This window comes from Anomaloglossus baeobatrachus, chromosome 7 (genome assembly GCF_048569485.1).
Source record: "Anomaloglossus baeobatrachus isolate aAnoBae1 chromosome 7, aAnoBae1.hap1, whole genome shotgun sequence".
NCBI lineage: Eukaryota > Metazoa > Chordata > Amphibia > Anura > Aromobatidae > Anomaloglossus > Anomaloglossus baeobatrachus.
In genome coordinates this window covers 215987512-216014445 of record NC_134359.1, presented here as the reverse complement: position 1 = coordinate 216014445, position 26934 = coordinate 215987512, and the positions used below count along the sequence as shown (strand labels likewise).

At 44.6% G+C, this 26934-nt stretch overlaps 1 protein-coding gene across 1 annotated transcript in view; it reads right to left on the bottom strand.

The window, feature by feature from the left end:
* The window catches only part of METTL22 (methyltransferase 22, Kin17 lysine), a 285223-nt gene that overhangs the window by 94802 nt on the left and 163487 nt on the right, over positions 1-26934 (bottom strand). Inside the window, exon 7 of the mRNA XM_075317898.1 lies at positions 14513-14566. Coding sequence (XP_075174013.1) covers positions 14513-14566 — 54 coding nt within the window. The remainder of the gene's footprint in view (positions 1-14512; positions 14567-26934) is intronic.

Below are 26934 nucleotides of genomic sequence, written 5' to 3'. Positions count from 1 at the left end.
TCTTACTTTCTTCATTTTGATCTATAATTGCACAAGTATCAGTCATTTGTTTGTGTTTTTCAATCTCCTACCCGTGCTGATTTCTAATGTTGTATGTGGCTGTGAAGCTCGCTCTACCTGCTGTTTGAACTCCTAAACATCTCGCTCTTATTTCCGGGGAGCCTTTCTGCTTTATGTTGGTGTTAATTTAATGACTGAGGCAGAGAAGAATTATATTAGCAGCAATGAGAGCATGGAGGATTGAAGAGACATAAAAACATGGAAGGTGGCTAAAAGAAAGCACCACAACATGAGATCAATAGAACATGGTCTACCTTAAAGAAAAATGCCACCTTAAAAAAATGTAGTATGTATGTGAAATTGATAAACATCTTGACATGTACACTGGAGATCAAAATTAGAGAACAACACACACTTTCCTAAATGTTGCGGTCATTGTGTAGTCCTATGCGATTATATCCTAACATGAGTAAACTCGCAGTATTTTAAGTTTATTTCATTATTGAATTTAATGTAAAGCACATAATAATAATGTAAATGAGAAAAATGAAAAAGAACACGGATCAACATGAGAGAACACTTACAGATACCTGCAAGTTTTGCTGTTAATATGGCACCTGGTGTCACCCTCGAAAGACAAATGCAAGAGAGGACAGGATGTGGAGAATCTCCAATCATTTCAACACTGCAGCTGGAACTGCTCGCCAGTTCAGCACGAAATAGAGTAAGGTTCTCTCGTCATACAGTGTCATGACATTTAAGAGCATTTGGACTGAAAGTCCACTCTGCAGTGACCAAACCTCTCATTAGCAGAAAGAATCAAAAGGCTAGACTCACCTTTGATGAGGAGCATATTGTGTGCTGCGGCTTATGTCTCTAAAGGCTGCTTTACACCAGACAATCTATCGTGCGATAGATCGTCGGGGTCACGGTTTTTGTGACGCACAATCAGCATTGCTGGCGATGCCGGCCTGTGTGACACCTCCTAGCGACGCAGTATCGCTCACAAATCGTGAGTCGTGTACTGGTCGCTAGGTTCCATAATATCGTTTAATTTAGTTGTTCATCGTTTCCGTGGTAGCACACGCCGCTCCGTGTGACACCCCGGGAACGATGAACAGCAGCTCACCTGCGTCACGCGGCCGCCGCCGGCTATGTGAAGGAAGGAGGTGGGCGGGATGTTTACGTCCCGCTCATCTCCGCCCCTCCGCTTCCATTGGCCGGCAGCCGTGTGACATCACTGTGACGCCGAACGTCCCTCCCACTCCAGGAAGTGGACGTTCGCCGCCCACAGCGTGGTCGCACGAGAGGTAAGTACGTGTGACGGGGGTTACCGACTTTGTGCGACACGGGCAGCAATTTGCCCATGACGCAAAAAGGACGGGGGCGGGTACGATCGATTGTGAGATTGCACAATCGGTCGTACCGTGTAAAGCAGCCTTTAATGTCTAATTAACAAAAATCCATCTAATTTAATAACAGTAAACAATATTATTTGAAATAATTTCGGAATTGTGGTAGCACTAACCTTATTTATATGATTTTTATGTAATTCCTGCAAAATTCAGTATATTGGCCTTATTACCCGCACACTGAGAAGAAGAATTTCTGAGCACATCTTTGATGTGCGCAATAAAACAACCCGTAGCCTATCCGGAGCATCCCAGAATTTTCTAAATGTACATAAGGGGGATTTGAGCTCTTTTAGGGTACATGCCATTGAAATAATCATATTACCAAAATGGGGTGGTGATTTACAAAAAAGTTTACATCACAGAGAGGCATGGTAGATCTTTACATTATAAACTAGAAATCCTATGAGCATGAACATAAAAAATGATCTGTTCTTTTTGTATTAATGAAGTGCAATAATTTTGATTTCTTTTTCGCAGCTTTGATTGTGTAGACCAGTGTTTCTCAACTCCAGTCCTCAAGACCCACCAACCGATCATGTTTTCAGGTTTTCCTCAATGTTAGACAGGGAATAATTCCATCACCTGTGCAACATTAAGGAAATCCTGAAAACCTGATGGAGGAAAACCTGAAAACATGATCTGATGGTGGGTCTTGAGGACTGGAGTTGAGAAACACTGGTGTAGACTGTTCCATCATTTCCTGTCTTGGACTATAGGGGGCTTTACACGCAACGACATCTCTAACGAGATGTCGTTGGGGGTCACAGAATTCGTGACGCACATCCAGCCTCGTTAGCGACGTCGTTGCATGTAAAACGTATGAACGACCGCTAACGATCAAAATTACTCACCTAATCGTTGATCGTTGACAAGTCGTTCTAATCCCAAATATCGTTGCTGTTGCAGGATGCAGGTTGTTCGTCGTTCCTGAGGCAGCACACATCGCTACGTGTGACACCCCAGGAACGAGGAACAACACCTTACCTGCGTCCTCCGGCAACGAGGTGGGCGTCACTTCCTTTCGGCTGCTCTCCGCCCCTCCGCTTCTATTGGATGGCTGCCGTGTGACGTCGCGGTGATGCCGTACGAACCGCCCCCCTTAGAAAGGAGGCGGTTCGCCGACCACAGCGACGTCGCTAGGCAGGTAAGTACGTGTGACAGGTCCTAGCGATGTTGTGCGCCACGGGCAGCGATTTGCCCGTGACGCACAACGGACGGGGGCGGGTTCTTTCACCAGCGATATCGCTAGTGATGTCGCTGCGTGTAAAGCAGCCTTATTTAATCATGGCATATCATTGTACGTGTAGATCATGACTAAGGACAGCAGTGTCCAAAATGTGTAGTTTCTACTTGTTTTATCTGCCATGTGTTTTTTCATACATTTATTTATTTTTTTTGAGTATTAATGGAATTAATAAAAGTCTTTGGTTCTACCTTGATATTTTCCTGTGGACGTTGATGTCAGACCTGCCCTCTTTTTGCTTCTGGATTGCCTCCATTGAGCCTGTGCAGCTAGATTATGGATTACTATTGTTTTAATTTATTTGGGTCTGATGGGAAACATTATGTTCATCGACAAACTGGGAAAAGACTGAACCCAAAGTGTGTTAAGAAGTCAGTGAAAGGTGGCAGAGGAGGTGTAATGGGGAGTGTTTTCTGCAGCAGGAGTTGGACCTCTCATACAGCTACATGGCAGAGTGAATGTAAGTGTGTATCTGAACCTTCTCCTACAACACGTGGTTCCTTAATTGCGTTCATCACTCAATCAGCCAGCAATTTTCATGTAGGACAATGCCCAAAGTCACACAGGAAAACGGGTAAATCAGTTCTTGAAATAGCAAACATTGAAACAATGAAATGGCAAGCCCAGAGTCCTGATCTAAAACCAATAGAAAACCTCTGTAAAATCCTTGGTTACGAAGTTATGGTCAAGAAACTCACAACAAAGTACTGTGGAAGAGACTAAAAGAAGAGTGGACAAAAATCACACCAGAGCAGTGTGAGACTAGTCATGTCCTGTGGCTGCAGATGTGCTGAAGTCATTCAAAGCAAAGGCCCGTACATTTCCTACTTATTGGTGACTGTTGTTACCCTCAGAAAATATACTTATAATCTTTCTCTATGCTACAGTCATTGTTGTCTAATTATGATCATCACGTTTTGGACAAAATAAAGGTTGTATGTTGATAAACTTTGGATCTTTTGTAAAACACTGTTGTAGCGGTATGATGTACCCCTTACAAAGAAACCTTCAAATGTTGATCAATGTAGATTACATTACTTCAGATAAAAGCAAGTGATCATACATTATTCCCTAATTTTTATCTTCAGTGTATATCGTTCTTTAACTCCATACGTAGACCAGACATTTTTTGGCTGAAGGAATAAGAAACAATTTTATGTTATTTCATTTTACAGGTCATAATTTTTCCGTTTTAATTTTTGACCAAATATGGTGCTGACCTAAACTGTTTATACTTATATTTCAGATCATAGTCATTGATATACTAATTATAGGAAATTATTTTATGTAATGTAATTTTCTTTAATGGTAATCTCTCAGCAGGTTTTAATTATGTCATTTGAAAACCGCATGAGGCTAGGGCAGAGATGTCACTTACACAGCTGAAGGGTGTGTTTTTTAATAACGTTGCTGCAAATCTAACAGCTCTCTAGATGCCGAGTTCCATAGGACCCCTACCTCACAACTAATTGCCACAATAATTGCACCTGTTTAAACTCGTTACCTGTATAAAAAACACCTGTCCACAGACTCAATCAGTCACACTAAAACCTCTCCACCACAGCCAAAGCACTGTCTAAGGACACCAGCGATAAACTTGTAGACCTGCACAAGGCTGGAATGGGATAAAGGACAATAGCCAACCATCTTGGTGAGAAGACAACAACTGCTGGCGCAATTATTAGAAAGTGGAAGAAACACAAGATGACTATCCATCTTACTCTGTCTGGGGCTCTTTGAAAGATGTTGCCTCTTGGGGTAAGCATGATCCTGAGAAAGGTCAGGAATTAGCCCAGAACTAACCAAGATGACCTGGTCAATGACTTGAAGAAAGATGGGACCCCTGTCTCAAAGATTAGTCACAAATTAAAATTGATGATCCAGAAGAGGCATTGGAGAAGGTCATGTGGTCAGATGAGACCAAAATAGAACTTTTTGGTATCAACTCCACTCACCATGTTTGGAGGAAGATTACGGATGAGTACAAACCAAAGAACACCATTCCTCTTTGCTTTTCTGCAAAGGGGACAGGACGATTGCACCGTATTGAAGGGAGGATGGATGGGGTCATGTATTGTGAAATTCTGGCCAACAACCTTCTTCTCTCAGTAAAAGTATTGAAGTTAGGTCATGGCTGGGTCTTCTAGCATAAAAATGATCCGAAACACACAGCTAGGACAACTAAGAAATGGCTCCGTAAGAAGCATTTCAAGGTCCTGGAGTGGCCTAGCCAGATTACAGACCTGAACCCAATGGAAAATCTTTGGAGGGAGCTGAAACTCAATGTTGCTCAGTGACCCGAAACCTGAAAGATCTGGAGAAGATCTGTATAGAGGAGTGGGCTAAAATCTCCACTGCAGTGTGTGCAAACCTGGTCAAGAACTACAGGAAATGTTTGACCTCTGTAATTGCAAACAAAGGTTTCTGTACCAAATATTAAGTTTTTTTTTTCTTATTTTTTCATATTTTATGAAATACTTATTTCATGCAATATAATGCAAATTAATTATTTAGCAATCATACAATGTGATTTTCTGTACTTTTGTTTTTTAAATCCTGTCTGTCACAGTTGAAGTGTACCTATGACAAAGAATTACAGACCTCTCCATTCTTTGTAGGTGGCAAAACTTTCAAAATGGTCAGTCTATCATATACTTATTTTCCCCACTGGATGTACAACTGTACATACAGCAATTATCATTGATTGTTGAGGAGAGTATTGATATGGGAATCAAGGTGCTTAAGTTAATAACTCTCACGCTGTATATGCAGTCTGGTCTGTGGTCAACATGGTATAGCGAAGGAGCAGCTGAACACAGTTATATATAGATTTGTGAAAAAAAGATTTAGTATAACTTGTATAATTGTATAATTTTATTAATTGAAATCCATGGTGATTGTATGTATAATCCAGTGGAATCTCTTATTAGGGATTGATTGTCATCTCTGCATACAGGGAAGACTTTCCACCACTGAATAGGGACAAATGCATACAGGTCAGGGATAGTCCAGGGAATCTGACATAGTCCACAAATAGAAACCTGAAAAAAACATAAATAGAAACAAAAATAAGAGACTGTCCTTCGTTCAACTTTTTAGCAGGAAGCAAAGTTCTCATGCAGGTTCAACGTAGTCCAGTGCTTCCCACAATGTTTTCAGACTCCTAAAATCAAAGGCTATGGAGACTCAGAACGAAGTGCCATAGGCTTTGAGCAGCAGCCACTCCCAGCTTACGCTGCACTTCCCAAAACCTGAGGACGCTGATGAGCAGTGTTGTCTGAAATTTCACCACGCATCACTTTGACATCTCATCAGAGTTATGAGTCGTGAGGTTACTGACATCATAGCTCATCAGAGCCTTCAGATTTCACAAAGTGCAGGTCGTGGGAAGCGCTGGACTACGTTGGACCTGTATGAGAACTTTGCTTTCTAATAAATTGGTGAACAAAGGACAGTCTCTTGCTTTTTTCTCTCATTTTATGTTTTTTTCAGGTTTCCTATTGTGGACTATGTCAGATTCCCTGGACTACCTTAGAATCTTTGGACCAGACTTGCATGATTTTTTTCTTGTTTTTTTTTTTTTAATAAATTGATGAAGCAGGGAAAGAATCAGGTAGTGGACAGCTCTCCATTACGAACACAAGGGCTTGATGCCAGCTGACACTTCACAGCTGACATCAACCCCAACTACCATTACTCCGACTCCCACAACACCAGGGTAATCGGGAAGAGCCGAGGCAAGGCGCCAGAATCGGTATATCTAATGTGATGCGCAACTTGTGGGGTCGCTGCAGACTGGTATTTTTAGGATGGGAAGGGCCCAATAACCATGGACCTTCCCAGCCTAATAATAACTCTTCTCAGCTGTCTGCTTTAGTTTTGCTTGCTGGTTATCAAAAATAGGGGTGGGGGCACATTTTTGTTATTTTTTTTTATTTATTTATTGGGTTATACAAGCCTAAGCAATCTTTAGTGCCACATGAAAGGGACGAAAGGTTGTAAAGGCCGCTTTACACGCTGCGATATCAGTACAGATATCGCTAGCGTGCGTTCCCACCCCCATCGATTGTGCGACACGGGCAAATCGATGCCCGTGTCGCACAACATCGCCCAGACCTGTCACACATACTTACGTGCCTAGCGACGTCGCTGTGAATGGCGAACCGCCTTCTTTCTAAGGGGGCGGTTCGTTCAGCATCACAGCGACGTCACAGCAGCGTCACTGAACCGCCGCCCAATAGAAGCGAAGGGGCGGAGATGAGTGGGACGTAACATCCCGCCCACCTTCTTCCTTCCGCATTGTGGCCGGGAGGCAGGTAAGGAGAGCTTCCTCGTTCCTGCGGTGTCACACGTACCGATGTGTGCTGCCGCAGGAACGAGGAACAACTTCGTTACTGCTGCAGTAACGATATTTGAGAATGGACCCCCATGTCACCGATGAGCGATTTTGCACGTTTTTGTGACGATGCAAAATCGCTCATAGGTGTCACACGCAACGGCATTGCTAATGCGGCCGGATGTGCGTCACAAATTCCGTGACCCCAACGACTTCGCATTAGCGATGTCGTAGCGTGTAAAGCCCGCTTTAGTGTATAATATGGAGGGGGGCTGTGAAATTATATATCTGCAGGATATCAATCTATTCTATCTATCTATCTATATAGCTATCTAATAGCTTTGTATTCTTATATATGTAAAAAAAGAGAATTTTGTTTACTTACCGTAAATTCTTTTTCTTATAGTTCCGTATTTGGAGACCCAGACATTGGGTGTATAGCTTCTGCCTCTGGAGGACACACAAAGTACTACACTAAAAAGTGTAGCTCCTCCCTCTGAGCATATACACCCCCTGGATAACCAGATCTAGCCAGTTTAGTGCAAAAGCTGAAGGAGAATAGCCACCCACAAGTAAAGATAGAGCAAGAACCGGAACAACTGGAGCCTCTGTCTACAACAACAGCCGGTGATAACACGCGGAACAAGAAACTGCCAACAGGCAACAGGGAGGGTGCTGGGTCTCCCAATACGGAACTATAAGAAAAGGAATTTACGGTAAGTAAACAAAATTCTCTTTTTCTTTATCGTTCCTATGGGAGACCCAGACATTGGGACGTCTCAAAGCAGTCCATGGGTGGGAATAAACAGAAAACTGAGACGTAGGCGGAACCTAATTTCACAAATGGGCGACAGCCGCCTGAAGGATGCGTCTGCCCAAGCTCGCATCTGCCGAAGCATGAGCATGCACTTGGTAGTGCTTTGAAAAGGTATGCAGACTAGTCCAAGTGGCAGCCTGACAGACCTGCTGAGCCGTAGCCTGGTGCCTGAAAGCCCAAGAGGCACCGACAGCTCTGGTCGAGTGTGCCTTGATCCCCGGCGGGGGAAGCACCTGAGTACACTGGTAGGCATCGGAAATGGCCGACCTAATCCAACGAGCTAAGGTCGGCTTAGAAGCCGAGAGGCCCTTACGCCGACCTATGGTTAGCACAAAAAGAGAGGTGCACCGCCGAAGAACAGCGGTGCGAGACACATAGATCCGGAGCGCCCGCACCAGATCCAGAGTATGCAACGGTTTTTCAAAGCGATGAACAGGAGCCGGACAAAGGGAAGGTAGGGAAATGTCCTGGTTAAGGTGGAAAGGAGAAACCACCTTAGGGAGAAAGTCCGGAGTCGGACGGAGAACCACCTTGTCTTGATGAAAAACCAAAAAAGGTGACTCCGAAGAGAGCGCAGCCAAATCAGAGACTCTCCTGAGGGAAGTTATGGCCACTAGAAAGAGCATTTTCTGTGAAAGACGAGACAAAGAAACCTCCCTAAGAGGCTCAAAGAGGGGTTTCTGCAAGGCCGTGAGGACCAGATTGAGGTCCCAGGGATCCAAGGGCCGCCGGTAAGGCGGAATGATGTGAGACGCACCTTGCATGAAGGTGCGCACCTGAGCCAGCCGGGCGATACGCCGCTGGAACAACACTGACAGAGCCGAGACTTGTCCCTTGAGGGAATTGAGGGATAGTCCTAGCTGCAGACTGGACTGTAGAAAGGACAGAAGGGTCGGCAAGGAAAAAGGCCAAGGAGCATGGCCGGAAGAGCGAAACCAGGACAGGAAAATTTTCCAGGTCCTGTGATAGATTTTGGCCGAGGAAGACTTCCGAGCCCGAGTCATAGTGGAGATGACTTCAGGAGGAATACCAGAAGCCGTCAAGATCCAGGACTCAAGAGCCACGCCGTCAATCTGAGAGCCGCAGAATTCTGGCGGAAAAACGGACCTTGTGAGAGAAGGTCTGGACGGTCCGGAAGATGCCACGGCCCCTCTACGGACAGATGGAGCAGGTCTGGGTACCAAGCTCGCCTGGGCCAGTCCGGAGCAATGAGGATGACCCGACGGCCCTCCATTCTGATCTTGCGCAGAACTCTGGGTAAGAGAGCTAGAGGGGGAAACACGTAGGACAGACGAAACTGGGACCAATCTTGAACCAGAGCGTCCGCTGCAAAGGCCTGAGGATCGTGGGAGCGAGCCACGTAAACCGGAACCTTGTTGTTGTGCCGGGATGCCATTAGATCCACTTCCGGAGTGCCCCACTTGCGGCAGATTGACTGAAACACTGCCGGATGCAGGGACCACTCGCCACTGTCCAAGGTTTGACGGCTGAGATAATCTGCTTCCCAGTTTTCCACGCCTGGGATGTGGACTGCGGATATGGTGGACTTGGAGTCCTCCGTCCATTGAAGGATGCGGTGAACCTCCAACATTGCCAGGTGGCTGCGTGTCCCGCCTTGGTGATTGATGTAGGCAACCGCTGTCGCGTTGTCTAACTGGACTCGGATATGCTTGCCCGCCAAAAGGTGGTGAAAGGCTAGGAGAGCTAGAAGCACAGCTCTGGTTTCCAGCACATTGATCGAGAGGGCTGATTCGGACGGAGTCCAAGTGCCCTGTGCTCGGTGGTGGAGACATACCGCTCCCCAGCCGGATAGACTGGCATCCGTGGTGAGGATCACCCAGGATGGGGCCAGGAAGGAGCGTCCCTGAGACAGAGAAAGGGGCCGAAGCCACCACTGAAGGGAGCCCCTGGTCTGTGGCGACACAGCCACTAACCTGTGCAAGGAGTAAGTCCGCTTGCCCCAACAGCGGAGAATGTCCAGCTGCAGAGGACGCAGATGGAACTGGGCAAAGGGAACAGCCTCCATTGACGCCACCATCTGACCCAGCACCTGCATTAGGTGCCTGATGGAATGACGGCGGGGCCTCAGCAGAGAGCGCACCGCCAGATGGAGGGACTGCTGTTTGACTAAGGGCAGCTTCACAAGTGCCGGCAGAGTCTCGAATTGCATCCCTAGGTACGTGAGCCTCTGGGTCGGAGTCAGAGTGGATTTGGGCAGATTGACAAGCCACCCGAATTGGACTAGAGTGGCGAGAGTGAGCGAGACACTCCGCTGACAGTCTGCGCTGGATGAAGCCTTGACTAGAAGGTCGTCCAGGTAAGGAATCACTGCCAACCCCTGGAGGTGCAGAACCACAACCACTGCTGCCATGACCTTGGTGAATACTCGAGGGGCCGTGGCTAACCCGAAGGGGAGAGCCACGAATTGGAAATGTTCCTCTCCTATTGCAAAACGTAGCCAACGCTGGTGTGAAATTGCAATTGGCACATGCAGATAGGCATCTCTGATGTCGATGGATGCCAGGAAATCTCCTTGGGTCATTGAGGCAATGACTGATCGCAGAGACTCCATGCGAAAATGCCGCACCTGAACATGCTTGTTGAGAAGCTTGAGATCCAGGATGGGCCAGAAGGAACCGTCCTTTTTGGGGACTAGGAAGAGATTTGAGTAGAAACCTCTGAACCGTTCCCGAGCGGGAACCGGTACAATTACTCCGTTTGCCTGCAAGGATGCAACGGCCTGAGAGAAGGCGGCGGCCTTGGAGCAGGGGGGAGTTGACAGAAAAAATCTGTTTGGCGGGCTGGAAGAGAATTCTATCCTGTAGCCGTGGGAGATGATATCCCGCACCCACTGATCGGAGACGTGTTGAAACCATACGTCGCCAAAGTGGGAGAGCCTGCCACCGACTAAGGACGTTGCTGGCGCGGCCAGATAGTCAAGAGGAGGCTGCCTTAGTGGCAGCAGCTCCTGCGGTCTTCTGTGGACGCGCCTTTTTGCGCCAGTTGGGTTTTTGGTCCTTGGCTGAGTTAGTGGACGAGGCCGAGGGCTTAGAGGATGACCAGTTGGAGGAACGAAAGGAACGAAACCTCGACTGGTTCCTGCCCTGGACAGGTTTCCTGGTTTTAGTTTATGGCATGGAAGTACTCTTCCCGCCAGTAGCTTCCTTAATAATTTCATCCAGTTGTTCACCAAATAGCCTGGATCCAGCAAAAGGGAGCCCAGCAAGGTACTTCTTTGAAGAAGCATCTGCCTTCCACTCTCGAAGCCACAAGATCCTGCGGATAGCGAGGGAATTAGCCGAAGCCACAGCAGTGCGGTGAGAAGCCTCCAGCATGGCAGACATGGCATAGGATGAAAAAGCTGAAGCTTGGGAAGTTAAGGCAACCATTTTGGGCATAGATTCCCTGGTGAGGGAATGCATCTCCTCTAGAGAAGCAGAGATGGCTTTGAGAGCCCACACTGCTGCAAAAGATGGGGAGAACGAGGCCCCTGCCGCCTCATATACAGATTTGGCCAGAAGGTCAACCTGGCGGTCAGTGGAATCCTTAAGAGAGGTTCCATCAGCCACTGATACAACTGTCCGGGCTGAGAGTCTAGACACCGGAGGGTCTACCTTTGGTGAATGAGCCCACTCCTTGACCACCTCAGGTGGAAAGGGAAAACGGTCATCAGAACCACGCTTTGGGAAGCGTTTGTCAGGACAGGCCCTAGGCTTGGTCACAGTGGCCTGAAAACTGAAGTGGTTAAAGAACACACTCCTTGTCCTCTTAGGCAAGGTAAACTGGTGCTTTTCTGCCAGAGAGGGTTGCTCCTCTGATACTGGCGGATCGAGGTCCAGTACAGAATTAATGGACGCAATCAAATCGCTAACATCTGAGTCACTTTCGGACAGATAAATAGGGCACATGGAGGTAGCCTCCGAGCCCCCAGTAACGGCATCCTCCTCGTCCTGCGAGTCAGCTCTTGAATCAGAGCCGCGGGACGAGGAAGGAGAGGGAGCCCTGCGTCTCCTCTTAGGAGGACGGGGTCTGGGACCAGATGAAGAATCCTCTGTGAGCTCCACCGAGAGAGCCCTAGCAGCAGAGGCGCGCTGAGAAGGGGGCTGATGCATGTTCAGCAAAGTCCGGGACAGCTGTCCCATGGAGTCGGCAAAAGACTGGGAGATTGACCTAGAGAAGGATTCTACCCAAGCCGGGGGTTCAGCCACCGGAGCCGGAGCAGCCGGAGGGACCACTGTGGGTGCGATTCCAGGCTGAGGCATTGTCAGGTTAGAGCAGGCATCACAATGTGGATATGTGCTCGGTTCAGGCAGCACGAGCTTACATGCAGTGCATATTGAGTACAACCTTGCAGCCTTGCTCCTCGTGTGAGACATGCTGCTGAAGTGGGGGCTCTGAGCCAGAATGACCCCCAGAGAGTATATAAGCAGGTCCACAACCGGAGGTTGTGGCTTACCAGACCGTTTGTGTGCCCTCCAGATCCCACAGCCCGGACCCCCAAGCAGCTTAGCAGGGATGCTGCAGCCAGCGCCGATCGCAGAGAGAAACGCTGATAAAATGGCGCCGGAGCGAGGAGAGGGGGCGGGACCTGCTCTGAGAGCGGGATCTGGAGGGCCAAGGAGATTTACAGGGGAGAGGATATGTACTCAGAGAGGAGTGTCCCTCCCCTGTGCCGAACGGCCGCTGGGCGGAGCCGCACTGTCCCTCTGCATGATTGACATGCAAGGGCAGTGAAATCGAAAATAGGCCTCCGGCGAAGCCGGGGCCTAAATTTAAGCGATGCGGCCGGCGCGCAGGCACCATCGGCGCGGTTCTCAGGCGACAACCAGAGAACCGGCCGGAAATGTCAGAACAGTTACACAGCACACTCTCCCCAACAATAAAGTACAAGGGACCCCCCGAATATAAACGTCTCAGATACTTAGCTTGCTGAGACGCAGGGTTCCAAGTCCCTGGGGATGAGTGCTCCGTCCAGCAGGATCCTGAAGGGCTGCGGATGGAGACCGGCCTCCTGCAAAGCAAGGAGAACCGTGCTGGCTCCCACTTCAAGCCAGAGCCCGAGGGATGGTGAAGGAGCGCGGCATGTAAGGCTCCAGCCTTGGAATCAACCTTAACAACACCGCCGACACAGTGGGGTGAGAAGGGACATGCCGGGGGTCCAGGCTTGGTCCCGCTTTTCTTCAAAAACTTTCCAAAATGAAAAATCAGATGAGAATGCATGTGTGGATGTATGCCTCCTGAACACAAAGCAATGAACTGGCTAGATCTGGTTATCCAGGGGGTGTATATGCTCAGAGGGAGGAGCTACACTTTTTAGTGTAGTACTTTGTGTGTCCTCCGGAGGCAGAAGCTATACACCCAATGTCTGGGTCTCCCATAGGAACGATAAAGAAATCTTTATATCATCTATCTATATCTTTTTAGAATATTGCTTTATTAATTATAACTACCTTAAAATTACATAGCGTTATTATAGTATGTGAAATATGTCAAAAAAACTTGTCATATGGATGCTAGACAAGAAAAAAACCTCACCAAAAATCGTACATTCGCATAACATACAGAGTGACATACGCAGGATATACACATGACCCTCTTCCCACTTTTCAGGATGAGTATCGGAGCAATTATTTATGCACCAGTGGGAGCGAGGATTAATATAGTGGATTCTTTAGAAGACGGTCAAATACCACAGAGAACTTTTTTAATGGCAAAACCAGGGTTTCCTAAAGCAGTAAAACAAATATAGCAAGAGGATTTTTTTTATGACAATCCTTTAAATTTGAGTGTAAATCTTTGGCATCATCCTCCCAGGTCATAGCACCTACAGTTTTACTGCTGACATAATTGTGGATTATGGGCGCGATTCATAAAGATCGCCAGTCTTGATTAGATAAGGAAAAAAGTAGTACTTATGAGCCTGTACACCAAATGGTTGCTCCCTGCTCCAGATCTGATACAACCAGGACTGTCTGGATGAAGGAAATGAGGCTGGTTCCTGGGTAAATCAGTAATGAAAAAAGAAAATAATCCAGCAATCCCATAAAATGAACTCCTTTAATTACAAAAGTTAAAAAACCATGCTGAACATAGAAAAAGAGTGCAGATTAAAAGTACAAAGTACTGATGACGCATTTCAGATATAACTAAGGACTAAGCAAGTCTGAAACGCGTCATCCGTACTTTGTATTTTTAATCTGCACTCTTTCTCTATGTTCAGCATGGTTTTTTAACATTTGGAATTAAATGAATTTGCTTTATGGGATTGCTGGATTTTGTTCTTTTTTCATTACAGTCTTGATGAGATGATGAGGAGGAATGTGAGGCTCCTGATTCATTAAGAGATGCGCACCTATTAATGAATCTGGAGCTTCAGACAAGTGGTGCTAGTCTCTGTGTGTGCCATGCCACATATATCACTCTAGTCCTTGCTCGAGAAAATATTGTGGAGTAGCGAATGCCGCCTCTCGTCATGAATTTGATGAGTGGTGGTCCTCACTTCTTTGTCCAAGCTCCGCCCACTTTGTCGGATCAAGGCAAAAATGGCGATAGAATGCCAAAAGTCACAATATTTTAGCACAGCTTTGAGCTGCACCAAAACTTTGCAGCTTTTCATAGCTTTTATACCAGAATTCTGGTGGAAAAGCTTTGGTGAATCGGGCACATTCCGTTTCTGGTTAATTGCAATAGAATAAACTTACCTGTACATAACTGATTCTTAAGCCAGTCGAGTTCCTTCACCTTTACTTGGCCACCTGTATTAAAAATAAAACAATATTAATTTAGTATTAAGAGAATGTCAGGCAGGTATTTCCTGCTAGATACAACCAGAACAAAACACAGAGAAAGCATAAAAGGGTGAAACATCAGGTGCAAACAATTTGCTTCAAAAAAGTAATGAATTATGAACATACACAGTATATATATATATATATATATATATATATATATATATATATATATATATATATATATATATATATATATATATATATATATATATATATATATACACACACAGTACAGACCAAACGTTTGGACACACTTCATTCGAAGAGTTTTCTTTATTTCCAGAACTCTGAATATTGTAGATTCACATTGAAGGCATCAAAACTATGAAGTAAAACATGTGGAATGAGATACTTTAAGTGTGAAACTGAAAATATGTCTTATATTCTAGGTTTTTAAAGTAGCCACCTTTTGCTTTGATTACTACTTTGCACACTCTTGGCATTCTCTTGATGAGCTTCAAGAGGTAGTCACCGGAAATGGTTTTCCAACAATCTTGAAGGAGTTCCCAGAGATGCTTAGCACTTGTTGGCCCTTTTGCCTTCACTCTGCGGTCCAGCTCACCCCAAACCATCTTGATTGGGTTCAGGTCTGGTGACTGTGAAGGCCAGGTCATAGCACACCATCACTCTCCTTCTTGGTCAAATAGCCCTTACACAGCCTGGAGGTGTGTTTGGGGTCATTGTGCTGTTGAAAAATAAATGATGGTCCAACTAAACGCAAATTGGATGGAATAGCACGCCGCTGCAAGATGCTGTGGTAGGCATGCTGGTTCAGTATGCCTTCAATTTTGAATAAATCCCCAACAGTGTAACCAGCATAGCACCTCCACACCATCACACCTCCTCCATGCTTCATGGTGGGAACCAGCCATGTAGAGTCCATCCGTTCACCTTTTCTGCAAAGACACGGTGGTTGGATCCAAAGATCTGAAATTTGGACTCAGAAATCAGACCAAAGCACAGATTTCCACTGGTCTAATGTCCATTCCTTGTGTTCTTTAGCCCAAACAAGTCTCTTCTGCTTGTTGCCTGTCCTTAGCAGTGGTTTCCTAGCAGCTATTTTATATATGTCTATTTATATATCTATATGTTGTTTTCAGTTTTATCTTATTCTAAAGAAATAAATAATAATTACACAGACAATAAGAACATTACATGTACTTTTTATATCCAACAATCACTTAATTTATGAACAAAATCAGGTATTTACAGGAGTATTTAAATGGAAGCAGCTAGCATTATGACTGAGAAACAGGTAGCTCCTGACTTAAGAACATCCGACTTACATAACCCTAGTTACAAAAATTGTGTTTAAAAAACAAAACCCTAATATACTCGCCTCACTGCTGACCTCTCCCGGCCGCCATCCTGTCCTCTTCTTTCTACTGTTGTGCACCGGATCTCCAAGACGTCCGGCCGCATCCAGGCCCATGAGGTAACTGCGTGTCATAAGGTCATGATGTAGATGTTGTGACCTTATGTTGTGTAGTATCCTCCAAGCCTTAGGTGGAGCTAAAATGTATGTCCTTTAGTGAAGGGCCAGGAAATACGGGGTGCCCAATGACAGAAAGAAGAGGACTGGATGAAGAGCAGAGGGACAACCGGTTCAGTCAGCAGTAAGGAGAGTATTAGTTTGGTTTTTTTTCCTCTGTCCTGTTCCAATTTACATAAATATCCAGGTTAGGCTAAGTTCACATGTCCAATAATTAACCGTTAGAATGGACCCAGCAGAGATCCGCTGGGAAAAAAGTTATGCAAACACAACTTTTTTTGCTTGTTAAATTGATGTCTGCCAGATCTGTTTTTTCAACATTAGAGCCTATGGAGAATGGATCAGTTAATGGATTGCCATTTAGCCATCTGTTTTTCTTGCATTTGTAACAAATCCATTTCAAATGGAAGATAAATTGCAATCTGTTAACGGATCCTTCTCCAAAGACTCCAGTGTTAAAAAAACATCCGTCAGAAATCATTTTTCCAACCGATCTCTGAAGGATCCATTCTAAGGGGTACTTTGCACACTACTATATCGCATGTGCGATGTCAGTGGGGTCAAATCAAAAGTGATGCACATCCGGCGTCGCTGTGGATATCGTAGTGTGTAAATCCTTTATGATACAATTAACGAGCGCAAAAGCGTCGTAATCGTGTCATCGGTGTAGTGTCCGACATTTCTATAATGTACGATGTTGTTCCTCGTTCCTGCGGCAGTACACATCGCAGTGTGAGAAGTCGCAGGAGCGAGGAACATCTCCTACCTACGTCACCGCGGCTCACGCCGCCTATGCGGAAGGATGGAGGTGGGCGGGATGTTCCCGCTCATCTCTGCCCCTCCGCTTCTATTGACCGCCTGCTGTGTGACGTTGCTGTGACGCCGCACAACCCGCCCCCTTAGTAAGGAGGCGGTTCGCCCGCCAGAGCGACGTCGCAGGGCAGGTGAGTGCGTGTGAAGCTGCTGTAGCGATAATGTTCATTACCACAGCTATCACAAGATATCGCTGCTGCGACGGGGGCGGTGACTATCGCGCTCGGCATCGCAAGCATCGGCTAGCGATGTCGTAGTGTGCAAAGTACCCCTAACGGATCATTACCGGACATGTGAACTCAGCCTTATGAAGAAACTACATAACATATATAGTTCGGAATCTAGGACTGCCTGTACTGTAGATTGTCATCTGCAATCTGTCCCATACACTAGCATGGATAATTTGTTAGATAGATTGCTGGTTGTAAACCTGGTATCCCATATGGTGTTAAGAAAAAGTAATATAGTCAGGTGAGCTGCAATACAAGACAACAGTGGCACCTAATGATAGGCGAAGAAGGGAAGTTCCTGTTACTATTCGGGTTCGTCCACCTGGATAGAAGACTTCAAAACTAAATAAAATGGGGATTAAAGCAGGACAATTATACTTACCGAGTTACTGCAAGGCTGTTACACTGCTTCCAGATCCACTCACTAAACCTTATGAATATTCACTGTTCCCCCAGACCACCCTCTTTTGACAGTGTCTGTGATTGGTCGCAGACAGACTGCGCCCCCACCCTCTGTGCCAGTGTCTGTGAATAGTTGCCCTGACACTAGCTTTCTCGGTTCCTGAAGTGGTGTGTAAAATATGAATACATAATTGGAAAAAAACTGTGTAGGGTTCCCTGTATTTTGATACCCAGCACAGATAAAGCATACAGCTGGATGCTGCAGTCCCCTGCTGTGTGCTTTATCTTGGCTGTGTATAAAAATACGAGGGACACCACATATTTTTTTTTTTAAATATTTAAATAAATAATTTTAAAAAACCTACGTGGGGTCCTCCTTAATTTTCATACCTCGCCAAGATAAAGTAGACAGCTGGGGGCTGGTATTCTCAGGCTGGGGAGGGCCATGGTTATTGGGCCCTCCCCAGCCTAAAACTAGCAGCCTGAAGCCGACCCAGAATTGGCATATCCATTTGACGCGTCAATCTTGGAGCTTATCCAGCTCATGCCAATTGTCCAGAAGCCGTGGCAATCTAGCTAATATAACAGGTTAACAAATACTGTGATTTATCAAAAAATAAAACACAAAACAGAGAAAAAGCCTTTTTTTTAAAAAAAACAAAAACAACAAAAAACAAAAAAACCCCTCTTTCTCCAAATTATTAACCCCCAAAACATCCCTGCAGGTCCAACATTATGCAAACCATGGCGATCACAGCTCTGCTACATCTTAAAGGTCGTAGTGCACGGTCACATTAGAAAACGTTATGCCTTTATCTGCCATGAGATGCAGATTTGATAGAGAAATGTCTGCAATCAAATACTCAACATGTGCACATAGCCTAATCCGGTATTAAATTCAATGAGTTCACCTGAGGCGAGTTCACCTCAGGTGAGTTCAACTGAGGTCACAGCTCGGGTACTATGAGAACAGCCATGTTGTGACCTCAGTTGAACTCCCTGACATCACTCTCACAGCTGCAACTCTGTCAATGTGTCCAACTGGCCACAGTGATCGGTCATGTTTTCTAATGTGACCACGCATTGTGACCCCAGGATGTAGCAGAGGCGGGATCGTCGTTGGATGTCGTGGTGTGGATTATGTTGGATCTGCTGGGATGTTTTGTGGATTAATAAATTGGAGAAAGAGAGTTTTTTATTTTTCATAAAGGATTTTTGTCTGTTTTGTGTTTATTTCCAAGATTAGTAATGGTGTGGAGGGGGGGGGCAGTCTCATAGATCCCTACCCATTACTAATCCAGGGCTTCGTGGCAGCTGTAATTTTTTGACAAATCACAGCCATCACTAACTCCTTATATTACCCAGATTGCTACCACTCTAGAGCAATCGGGATAAGCCAGGTGAGCTCCAGGATTGGCGAATCTAATGAATGTGCCAATTCTGGTGTAGCCGTGGGCTGATTTTTCGGGCTGGGGAGGTCACAAAAATCAAGGGGCTCACCAGCCTGAGAATACCAGCCCACAGCTGTCTGCTTTGTCTTGCTTTGGTATCAAAATGGGGAGGACCCCATGCCGTTTTTTTTTCTTTAAATATTTAAATAATTTAAAAAAAGCAAAAAAACAGAAAAAAAAAACACGTAGGGTCCTTCGCAAATTGATACACAGCTAAGATAAAGCACACAGTTTGGGGCTGCAGCCTCCAGCTGTCTGCTTCATCTGTGCTGGGTATCAAAATACAGGGGACCGCACATTATTTTTTCCATTTATTTACTTTTAGACTCCACTTCGAGGACCTAGACAGCTAGTGTGAGGGCAATCAATCACAACCACCAGCACAGAGGGTGATTGCGCATTATGCCTGCAACCAATCACAGATCCTGAAACAGAGGGTGGGCGGGGGAAGCAGGGAATATTAAGCTTTAATGACGGGCCTGGAAGCAGTGTGACAGCTGTGCAGAAACTCGGTAAGTATAATTGTTTTGCTTTAATTCCAATTTTGCTTCCTTTTGCAGGCCCCTAACCCTTATGAACACCATTTTATAGGACTAATGTTCTGGTCCCCATAGCCTTATATTGGTTTGGAGTCCGGGCTCAAAATTCAGTCAACTCTGGTCCCGAACCGGATTTTTTTAGGTCCGTCCAGACCTGGCGAACCTGAACATGTGCGGGTTCGCCCATCTCTAGTGGCACTGTTTAAGAGAGAAAGCAGACACCTTTTTTCTAAGGCTAGGTTCACATTTCCATTGTTTTGCATCAGTCACATGCGTCGCAGGGCTGGGGACAGGTGAATGTGTGTGTGTACATGCTGAGTGCGGGAGGGGGCGGAGCCGAGCGGGGAAGTGTCGGGCTCCCTGCACAGCCAGGGTAAATATCGGGTATAAGCAAAGCACTTTTTGCTTGGTTACCCGATATTTATCTTGGTTACCAGCATACACCGCTTAGCGCTGGCTCCCTGCACACGTAACCAGTGAAAATATCGGGTAACTAACCAAAGCGCATTGCTTAGTAACCCGATGTGTATCCTGGTTACGTGTGCAGGGAGCCAGAGAGAGCATGCGCAGCGAAATCCTATGGATCGCGCTGCTCAAAAAACGTTACATGCTGCGTTCCTCCCGCCCGGCGGTCAGTCGTTCCACGACTGATCAGCCGGGTGGCGGATGCAACGCAGCATCATCAGTCACAATCCGCCGCTGATACAAGTCTATGGAAACAACGGAATCCGCCAAACGGATTCCGTTGTTTACCAGAGCAGCGGATTGTGACTGATACAATTTAACGGAAGTGTGAACCTAGCCTTATATGACACAACTTTTACTTTGGAAATACACAGATTTTTTTAGTCTATTACATTTGTTTAAGCTAAATCCAGAAGTGAATCCAGCTGGAAGACGTAGTAATCTTAACATAGTTCCAATCTTGGCTTTGGCCAAGATTGGAACTATGGCTTTGGTATAAATAAAATGAATAAAATGCACCAAAAACTGAATGTGTGACTTCAGTATTAAGAAATCTTTCAAAATGGTATTATTTTAAACAGCAACCGTTCAGGACCTCTGTCTGTCCCCAAAATCGCTACTACACTACTAAGCACTTGATAAGGCCTTTATTGTGTTTCAGTAATTTTGCCATCTTTTAAAAATCTACTTTCGGCCTCTGCCACACTCAGGTGCCTCCGGTACGTGTATGCCTTTTTTTTTTCACGTACCGGAAACACGGGCCCACGTGGTCCTATGTATTGTTATTGTTTTGGACACACGTAAGTATTCAGGAACGGAACGTGTGTCCATTCCGTACTTACGTGTGTCCGTTATTTAAAACCGCTGACATGTCAGTGTTGCTCCGGAAGCACGGGTGTCACACGGCCCGCACCCGTACCACACGGATGTAGTGTGGATGCGGGACCGTGTGAAACGTGGCGGAGAAAGACACGTGTCAGTGTAAAAATAATAAAACCACATACTCACCTCCACGAGCGCTGCAGTCTCTGCCGCGGCTCTCCCCTGCATTCGTCCCCCAGTGAATTTGAACAACGCTTCTTCTTCACTGGGGGCCGGAAGCAGCGTCAGTGGGGCGTGGCTCTGACCGGACGCTGTCATTCAGCACCACAGACAGCGCTGGATGATGCAGGTAGGCGGGACTTTCCGTTCTCCGTGTGTTATTACGTATAACACACGGAGAACACGTACGTGCCATAAACACGGCACACGGGAACCAAACCACCCCTTTAACACGTACGTGACAAAAACGTTACGTTTTGTCACGTAAGTGTGGCAGAGGCCTAACGTAAGTTAATGGGGCAGGAGCAGTCCGGTGGGGCATTTGTTTCATCAGCCTTGGAACTACTACTCACAGCCTCCATACAATCCTTGCTACAGTAGCACCGCTGGCATGTTGCACGTATGAGCAAATCAGAAAAAAGACTGACTGGAACACATATGTGTGAATTAGGTGCTAGCCTAAAAATACATGACTATAATAAAGATAATAAGCTGCACACTAACCACTATAAAAATATAAACATGAAAAATGGTAAAGCATTACTGCTAGAGGGATACTATGAACAATGAAAAATACATTTAGCTATCTGGAAAAAATGAAATACATGAAAAATGGTAATGTATTTTTCATCGTTCATAGTATCCCTATAGCAGTAATGCTATTCAATTTTTCATGTTTATATTTTAATAGTGGTTAGTGTGCAGCTTATTATCTTAATTATAGTCATGTATTTTTAGGCTATTCTTACACTTAATTCCCACATATAGGTGTTCCAGTCAGTCTTTTTTCTGAATAGCATGCAGTTTCTTCTGACTGACAACCCAGAACCCCGCCCTATTACCAGACTCTATTCATTATCCTATATAGCCAGGAGCCTGTCTGCCCATACTTGCAGATTTTTAATAGCACATAGAGAGGCATTAGGATAAGGTTCACGAAAAATTAGAGATTACCTTGTCGTTGGTTTTCAGGCTCATTTGCATTGATCAATACATTTGCTAAACATCTCTACTACTTTCAAATATTCATAGCAGTTTTGCAATACCATTTTTCATGTATTTCATTTTTTACAGATAGCTAAATGTATCTTTCATTGTTCATAGTATCCCTATAGCAGTAATGCTTTACCATTTTTCATGCACATATGAGCAAGGTTTCCAATGGTCTTACCATGACAAAGATTGTATTGGGGCTGTCAGTCATTTCTAGAGAGGAGTATTTATAAATACCTTACAGCATCTTAAATCCTGTATACAGTTAGGGCCAGAATTATTTCGACAGTGAGCGAATCTTCGTGATTTGGGTTCTGCATGCCGCTATTTTTTATTTAAAATGAAATAACTGAGAACCCATTGTGGTGTTAACTTTCAGGTTTAATTAAAGGGTTGAACAAAAATATCCTGTGAAACTTTTGGGAATTGCAGTCATTTTTCTACAAAGCCTCCTCATTTCAGGAGCTCAAAAGTAATTGGACAAATAAACTTTACCATAAATAAAATGTTAATTTTTAATACTTTAATCACCAAATTTCAGCCTATTACTTTGTAGAGGGGCGCATATACTGTATGTATGTACGTAGTAGTTTCCAATTTAAACATAAACTCCTACCACCTACTACTCAGAGATAGCCATGGGTATATTGGTTCAAGATATAATATACACGACCGATTTACAAAATTGAACCAAACACAACAAAATAAAATATACAGTCATATGAAAAAGTTTGGACACCCCTATTAATGTTAACCTTTTTTCTTTATAACAATTTGGGTTTTTGCAACAGCTATTTCAGTTTCATATATCTAATAACTGATGGACTGAGTAATATTTCTGGATTGAAATGAGGTTTATTGTACTAACAGAAAATGTGCAACCCGCATTTAAACAAAATTTGAACGGTGCAAAAGTATGGGCACCCTTATCAATTTCTTAATTTGAACACTCCTAACTACTTTTTACTGACTTACTAAAGCACTAAATTGGTTTTGTAACCTCATTGAGCTTTGAACTTCATAGGCAGGTGTATCCAATCATGAGAAAAGGTATTTAAGGTGGCCACTTGCAAGTTGTTCTCCTATTTGAATCTCCTATGAAGAGTGGCATCATGGGCTCCTCAAAACAACTCTCAAATGATCTGAAAACAAAGATTATTCAACATAGTTGTTCAGGGGAAGGATACAAAAAGTTGTCTCAGAGATTTAAACTGTCAGTTTCCACTGTGAGGAACATAGTAAGGAAATGGAAGAAAACAGGTACAGTTCTTGTTAAGCCCAGAAGTGGCAGGCCAAGAAAAATATCAGAAAGGCAGAGAAGAAGAATGGTGAGAACAGTCAAGGACAATCCACAGACCACCTCCAAAGACCTGCAGCTTCATCTTGCTGCAGATGGTGTCAATGTGCATCGGTCAACAATACAGCGCACATTGCACAAGGAGAAGCTGTATGGGAGAGTGATGCGAAAAAAGCCGTTTCTGCAAGCACGCCACAAACAGAGTCGCTTGAGGTATGCAAAAGCACATTTGGACAAGCCAGTTACATTTTGGAAGAAGGTCCTGTGGACTGATGAAACAAAGATTGAGTTGTTTGGTCATACAAAAAGGTGTTATGCATGGAGGCAAAAAAACACGGCATTCCAAGAAAAGCACTTGCTACCCACAGTAAAATTTGGTGGAGGTTCCATCATGCTTTGGGGCTGTGTGGCCAATGCCGGCACCGGGAATCTTGTTAAAGTTGAAGGTCGCATGGATTCAACTCAGTATCAGCAGCTGCTTGACAATAATGTGCAAGAATCAGTGACGAAGTTGAAGTTACGCAGGGGATGGATATTTCAACAAGATAAAGATCCAAAACACCGCTCCAAATCTACTCAGGCATTCATGCAGAGGAACAATTACAATGTTCTGGAATGGCCATCTCAGTCCCCAGTTGAAGCGTGCTGTCCATGCTCGGCGACCATCAAACTTAACTGAACTGGAATTGTTTTGTAAACAGGAATGGTCAAATATACCTTCATCCAGGATCCAGGAACTCATTAAAAGCTACAGGAAGCGACTAGAGGCTGTTATTTTTGAAAAAGGAGGATCAACAAAATATTAATGTCACTTTTATGTTGAGGTGCCCATACTTTTGCACCGTTCAAATTTTGTTTAAATGCGGATTGCACATTTTCTGTTAGTACAATAAACCTCATTTCAATCCAGAAATATTACTCAGTCCATCAGTTATTAGATATATGAAACTGAAATAGCTGTTGCAAAAACCCAAATTGTTATAAAGAAAAAAGGTTAACATTAATAGGGGTGCCCAAACTTTTTCATATGACTGTATAATCTTTATTGTGAAATAGAAACTTAAAAAACGGGGTGTAATAACAAAGAAAGTGCACTAGGTGGCGGAACCAGTACAGCAGGAAACCATTTAAGGTATACTAAGTAAACAAAGATTTACTCCCTTGAGCGATGATGGGCTTTCCTGTCCACGCGCTGTACTGAGGTGTACAGCGCATGCGCAGGTGGAACAATCAATTACAGCAGTCTGGGCTCTGTATTTAAAGACACTCCCTGCTGGTATGGCGCCATGCCCCCCTGACGAAGGCTATCGCCAAAACGTACGTAGGGACTTGACGCCATTCCAGCGGGAGGCAGTGTCACCAGGTCAGTTGAATCTTTGTTTACTTATGCCTATAACTTGGTAAACGTCCATTACAATAACCTTATTGCATTTGTTGCTATGGACCTTGCATTGGGATGTTGACTAATCATATATATCATTGGCATTGTATTGTACTTAATATATCTCCTGCTGTACTGGGACGCCACCTAGTGCACTTTCTTTGTTATTACACCAAATTTTTTAAACTTTCTATTTCACAATAAAGATTATATATTTTATTTTGTTGTGTTTGGTTCAATTTTGTAAATCGGATGTGCATTTTTAATACTTTGTAGAAAATCCTTTGCAGGCAATGACTGCCTGATGTCTAGAAGTCCTGGACATCATCGAATGCTGGGTTTCCTCCTTTGTGAGGCTTTGCTGGCCTTTACTGCAGCTGACTTGAGTTGTTTGTTGTTCTTTCTGCCTCACGCTTTGTCTTAAGCATGTGAAGCGCAGCTCAATGGGGTTGATATCTGGTAACTGACTTGGCTATTGCAGAATATTCCACTTCTTTGCCTTAAAAAAATCTCCTTAGTTGCTCTCACAGTATATCTTGCGTTATTGTCCATCTGTACAGTGAAGCGCTGTCCAATCAACCTTGCTGCATTTGGATGAATCTGAGTAGATGGCATAGCCCTGTACACTTCAGAATTCATGCGGCTGCTTCTGTCTTCAGTCACATCATTAATAAACACTAGTGACCCAAAGCCATTGGAACCCATGCATGCCTGGTCATCACACTGCCTCCACCACGTGTTACAGAGGATGTGGTATGCTTTGGATCATGAGCCATTCCAAGCCTTCTCTATACTTTCATCTTCCCATCATTCTGGTACAGGTTGATCTTTGTTTTATCTGTCCAAAGAATGCTTTTCCAGATATTTAGATGTTTTCTGGCAAAGTCTGGCCTTTCGATATTTAAGGTTGATTAATGGTTTGTTCCTTGTGGGGGCAAAATTCTTTTATGAAAACAAGGTTGTGGCCATTTTAATTCTATAGCAATTACCTCCAGAAACAAAACAATTGTGATTAGCTAATAAAATGTATTTAGGAATCTATTTACAATGACATTTCATTTACAGAGTTTTTTTCATATTCCAGAGAAGCCCTTAAGGAAATATCTGCTCATAATACTGTAAAATTTAGAAAACATGGTCATTGCTTCCCGTGCATTCAGATGCTTATAGTATACTCTAGTCCATATTTCAACATAAGATTGAGATACTTTCAAACTTTTCTATTAAATCTGGCAAATTTGCAGTTGACGAATGATGTCACATTTTACGTAAAGCATACCAAGAAGACCGACACAGAGTACAGGCACTATTGAAGCTGCTGGTATGACAGCCGTAACAGACACCATTGCTCTTCTTGAGTGATTTCTGTATACAATTCAATGACATTGTGAATGAGTCTCAATCAACTCATAGATCACTCACTGAAATGACAGCTTAGTTTCCTAAGCACTGACTATTATTCTTGTGTGAATGCATTTTAAGACAAATTCTAATGGTAAATGACTTGCACAACATTTGATCTCTGTGAATTCATCCAAGAAATGTTAATATTACACTCTTAAGGGGGCTTTACATGCAGCAACTTTGCTATCGATGTCGCTGGTGAAAGCACCTGCCCCCGTCGGTTGTGCGACACGGGCAAATCGCTGCCAGTGGCGCACAACATCGTTAGGACCCGTCACACGGACTTACCTGCCTAGCGACGTCGCTGTGGCCGGCGAACCGCCTCCTTTCTAAGGGTGAGGTTTGTTCAGCGTCACAACGGCCGCCCAATAGTAGCGGAGAGGCGGACATGAGCGGGCGGAATATCCCGCCCACCTCCTTCCTTTCTCATTGTGGGCGGCCGAAAGTACAGTGTTGTTCCTCGTTCCTGCGGTGTCACAGATAGCGATGTGTGCTGCCGCAGGAACGACGAACAACCTGTGTCCTCAACAACCAACGATTTTTTGAAAGTGAACGATGTGTCAACGATGGACGATTTGGTGAGCATTCTCCATCGTTAACGGCCACAGCGTTGGTGTCACATGCAATGACGTCGCTAACAATGCCAGATGTGCGTCACGGAATCCGCGACACCGGCGATATATCGTTAGATATGTCGTTGCGTGTAACGGGGCATTAAATACAAATTATATGGCAAGCTGAGCTACAATGTGGCTAACTACTTTGCTGCTTTCAAATTAGGTGATAAATACCTGGTAAGCATTAGAAATGGATTTGTAAGATAT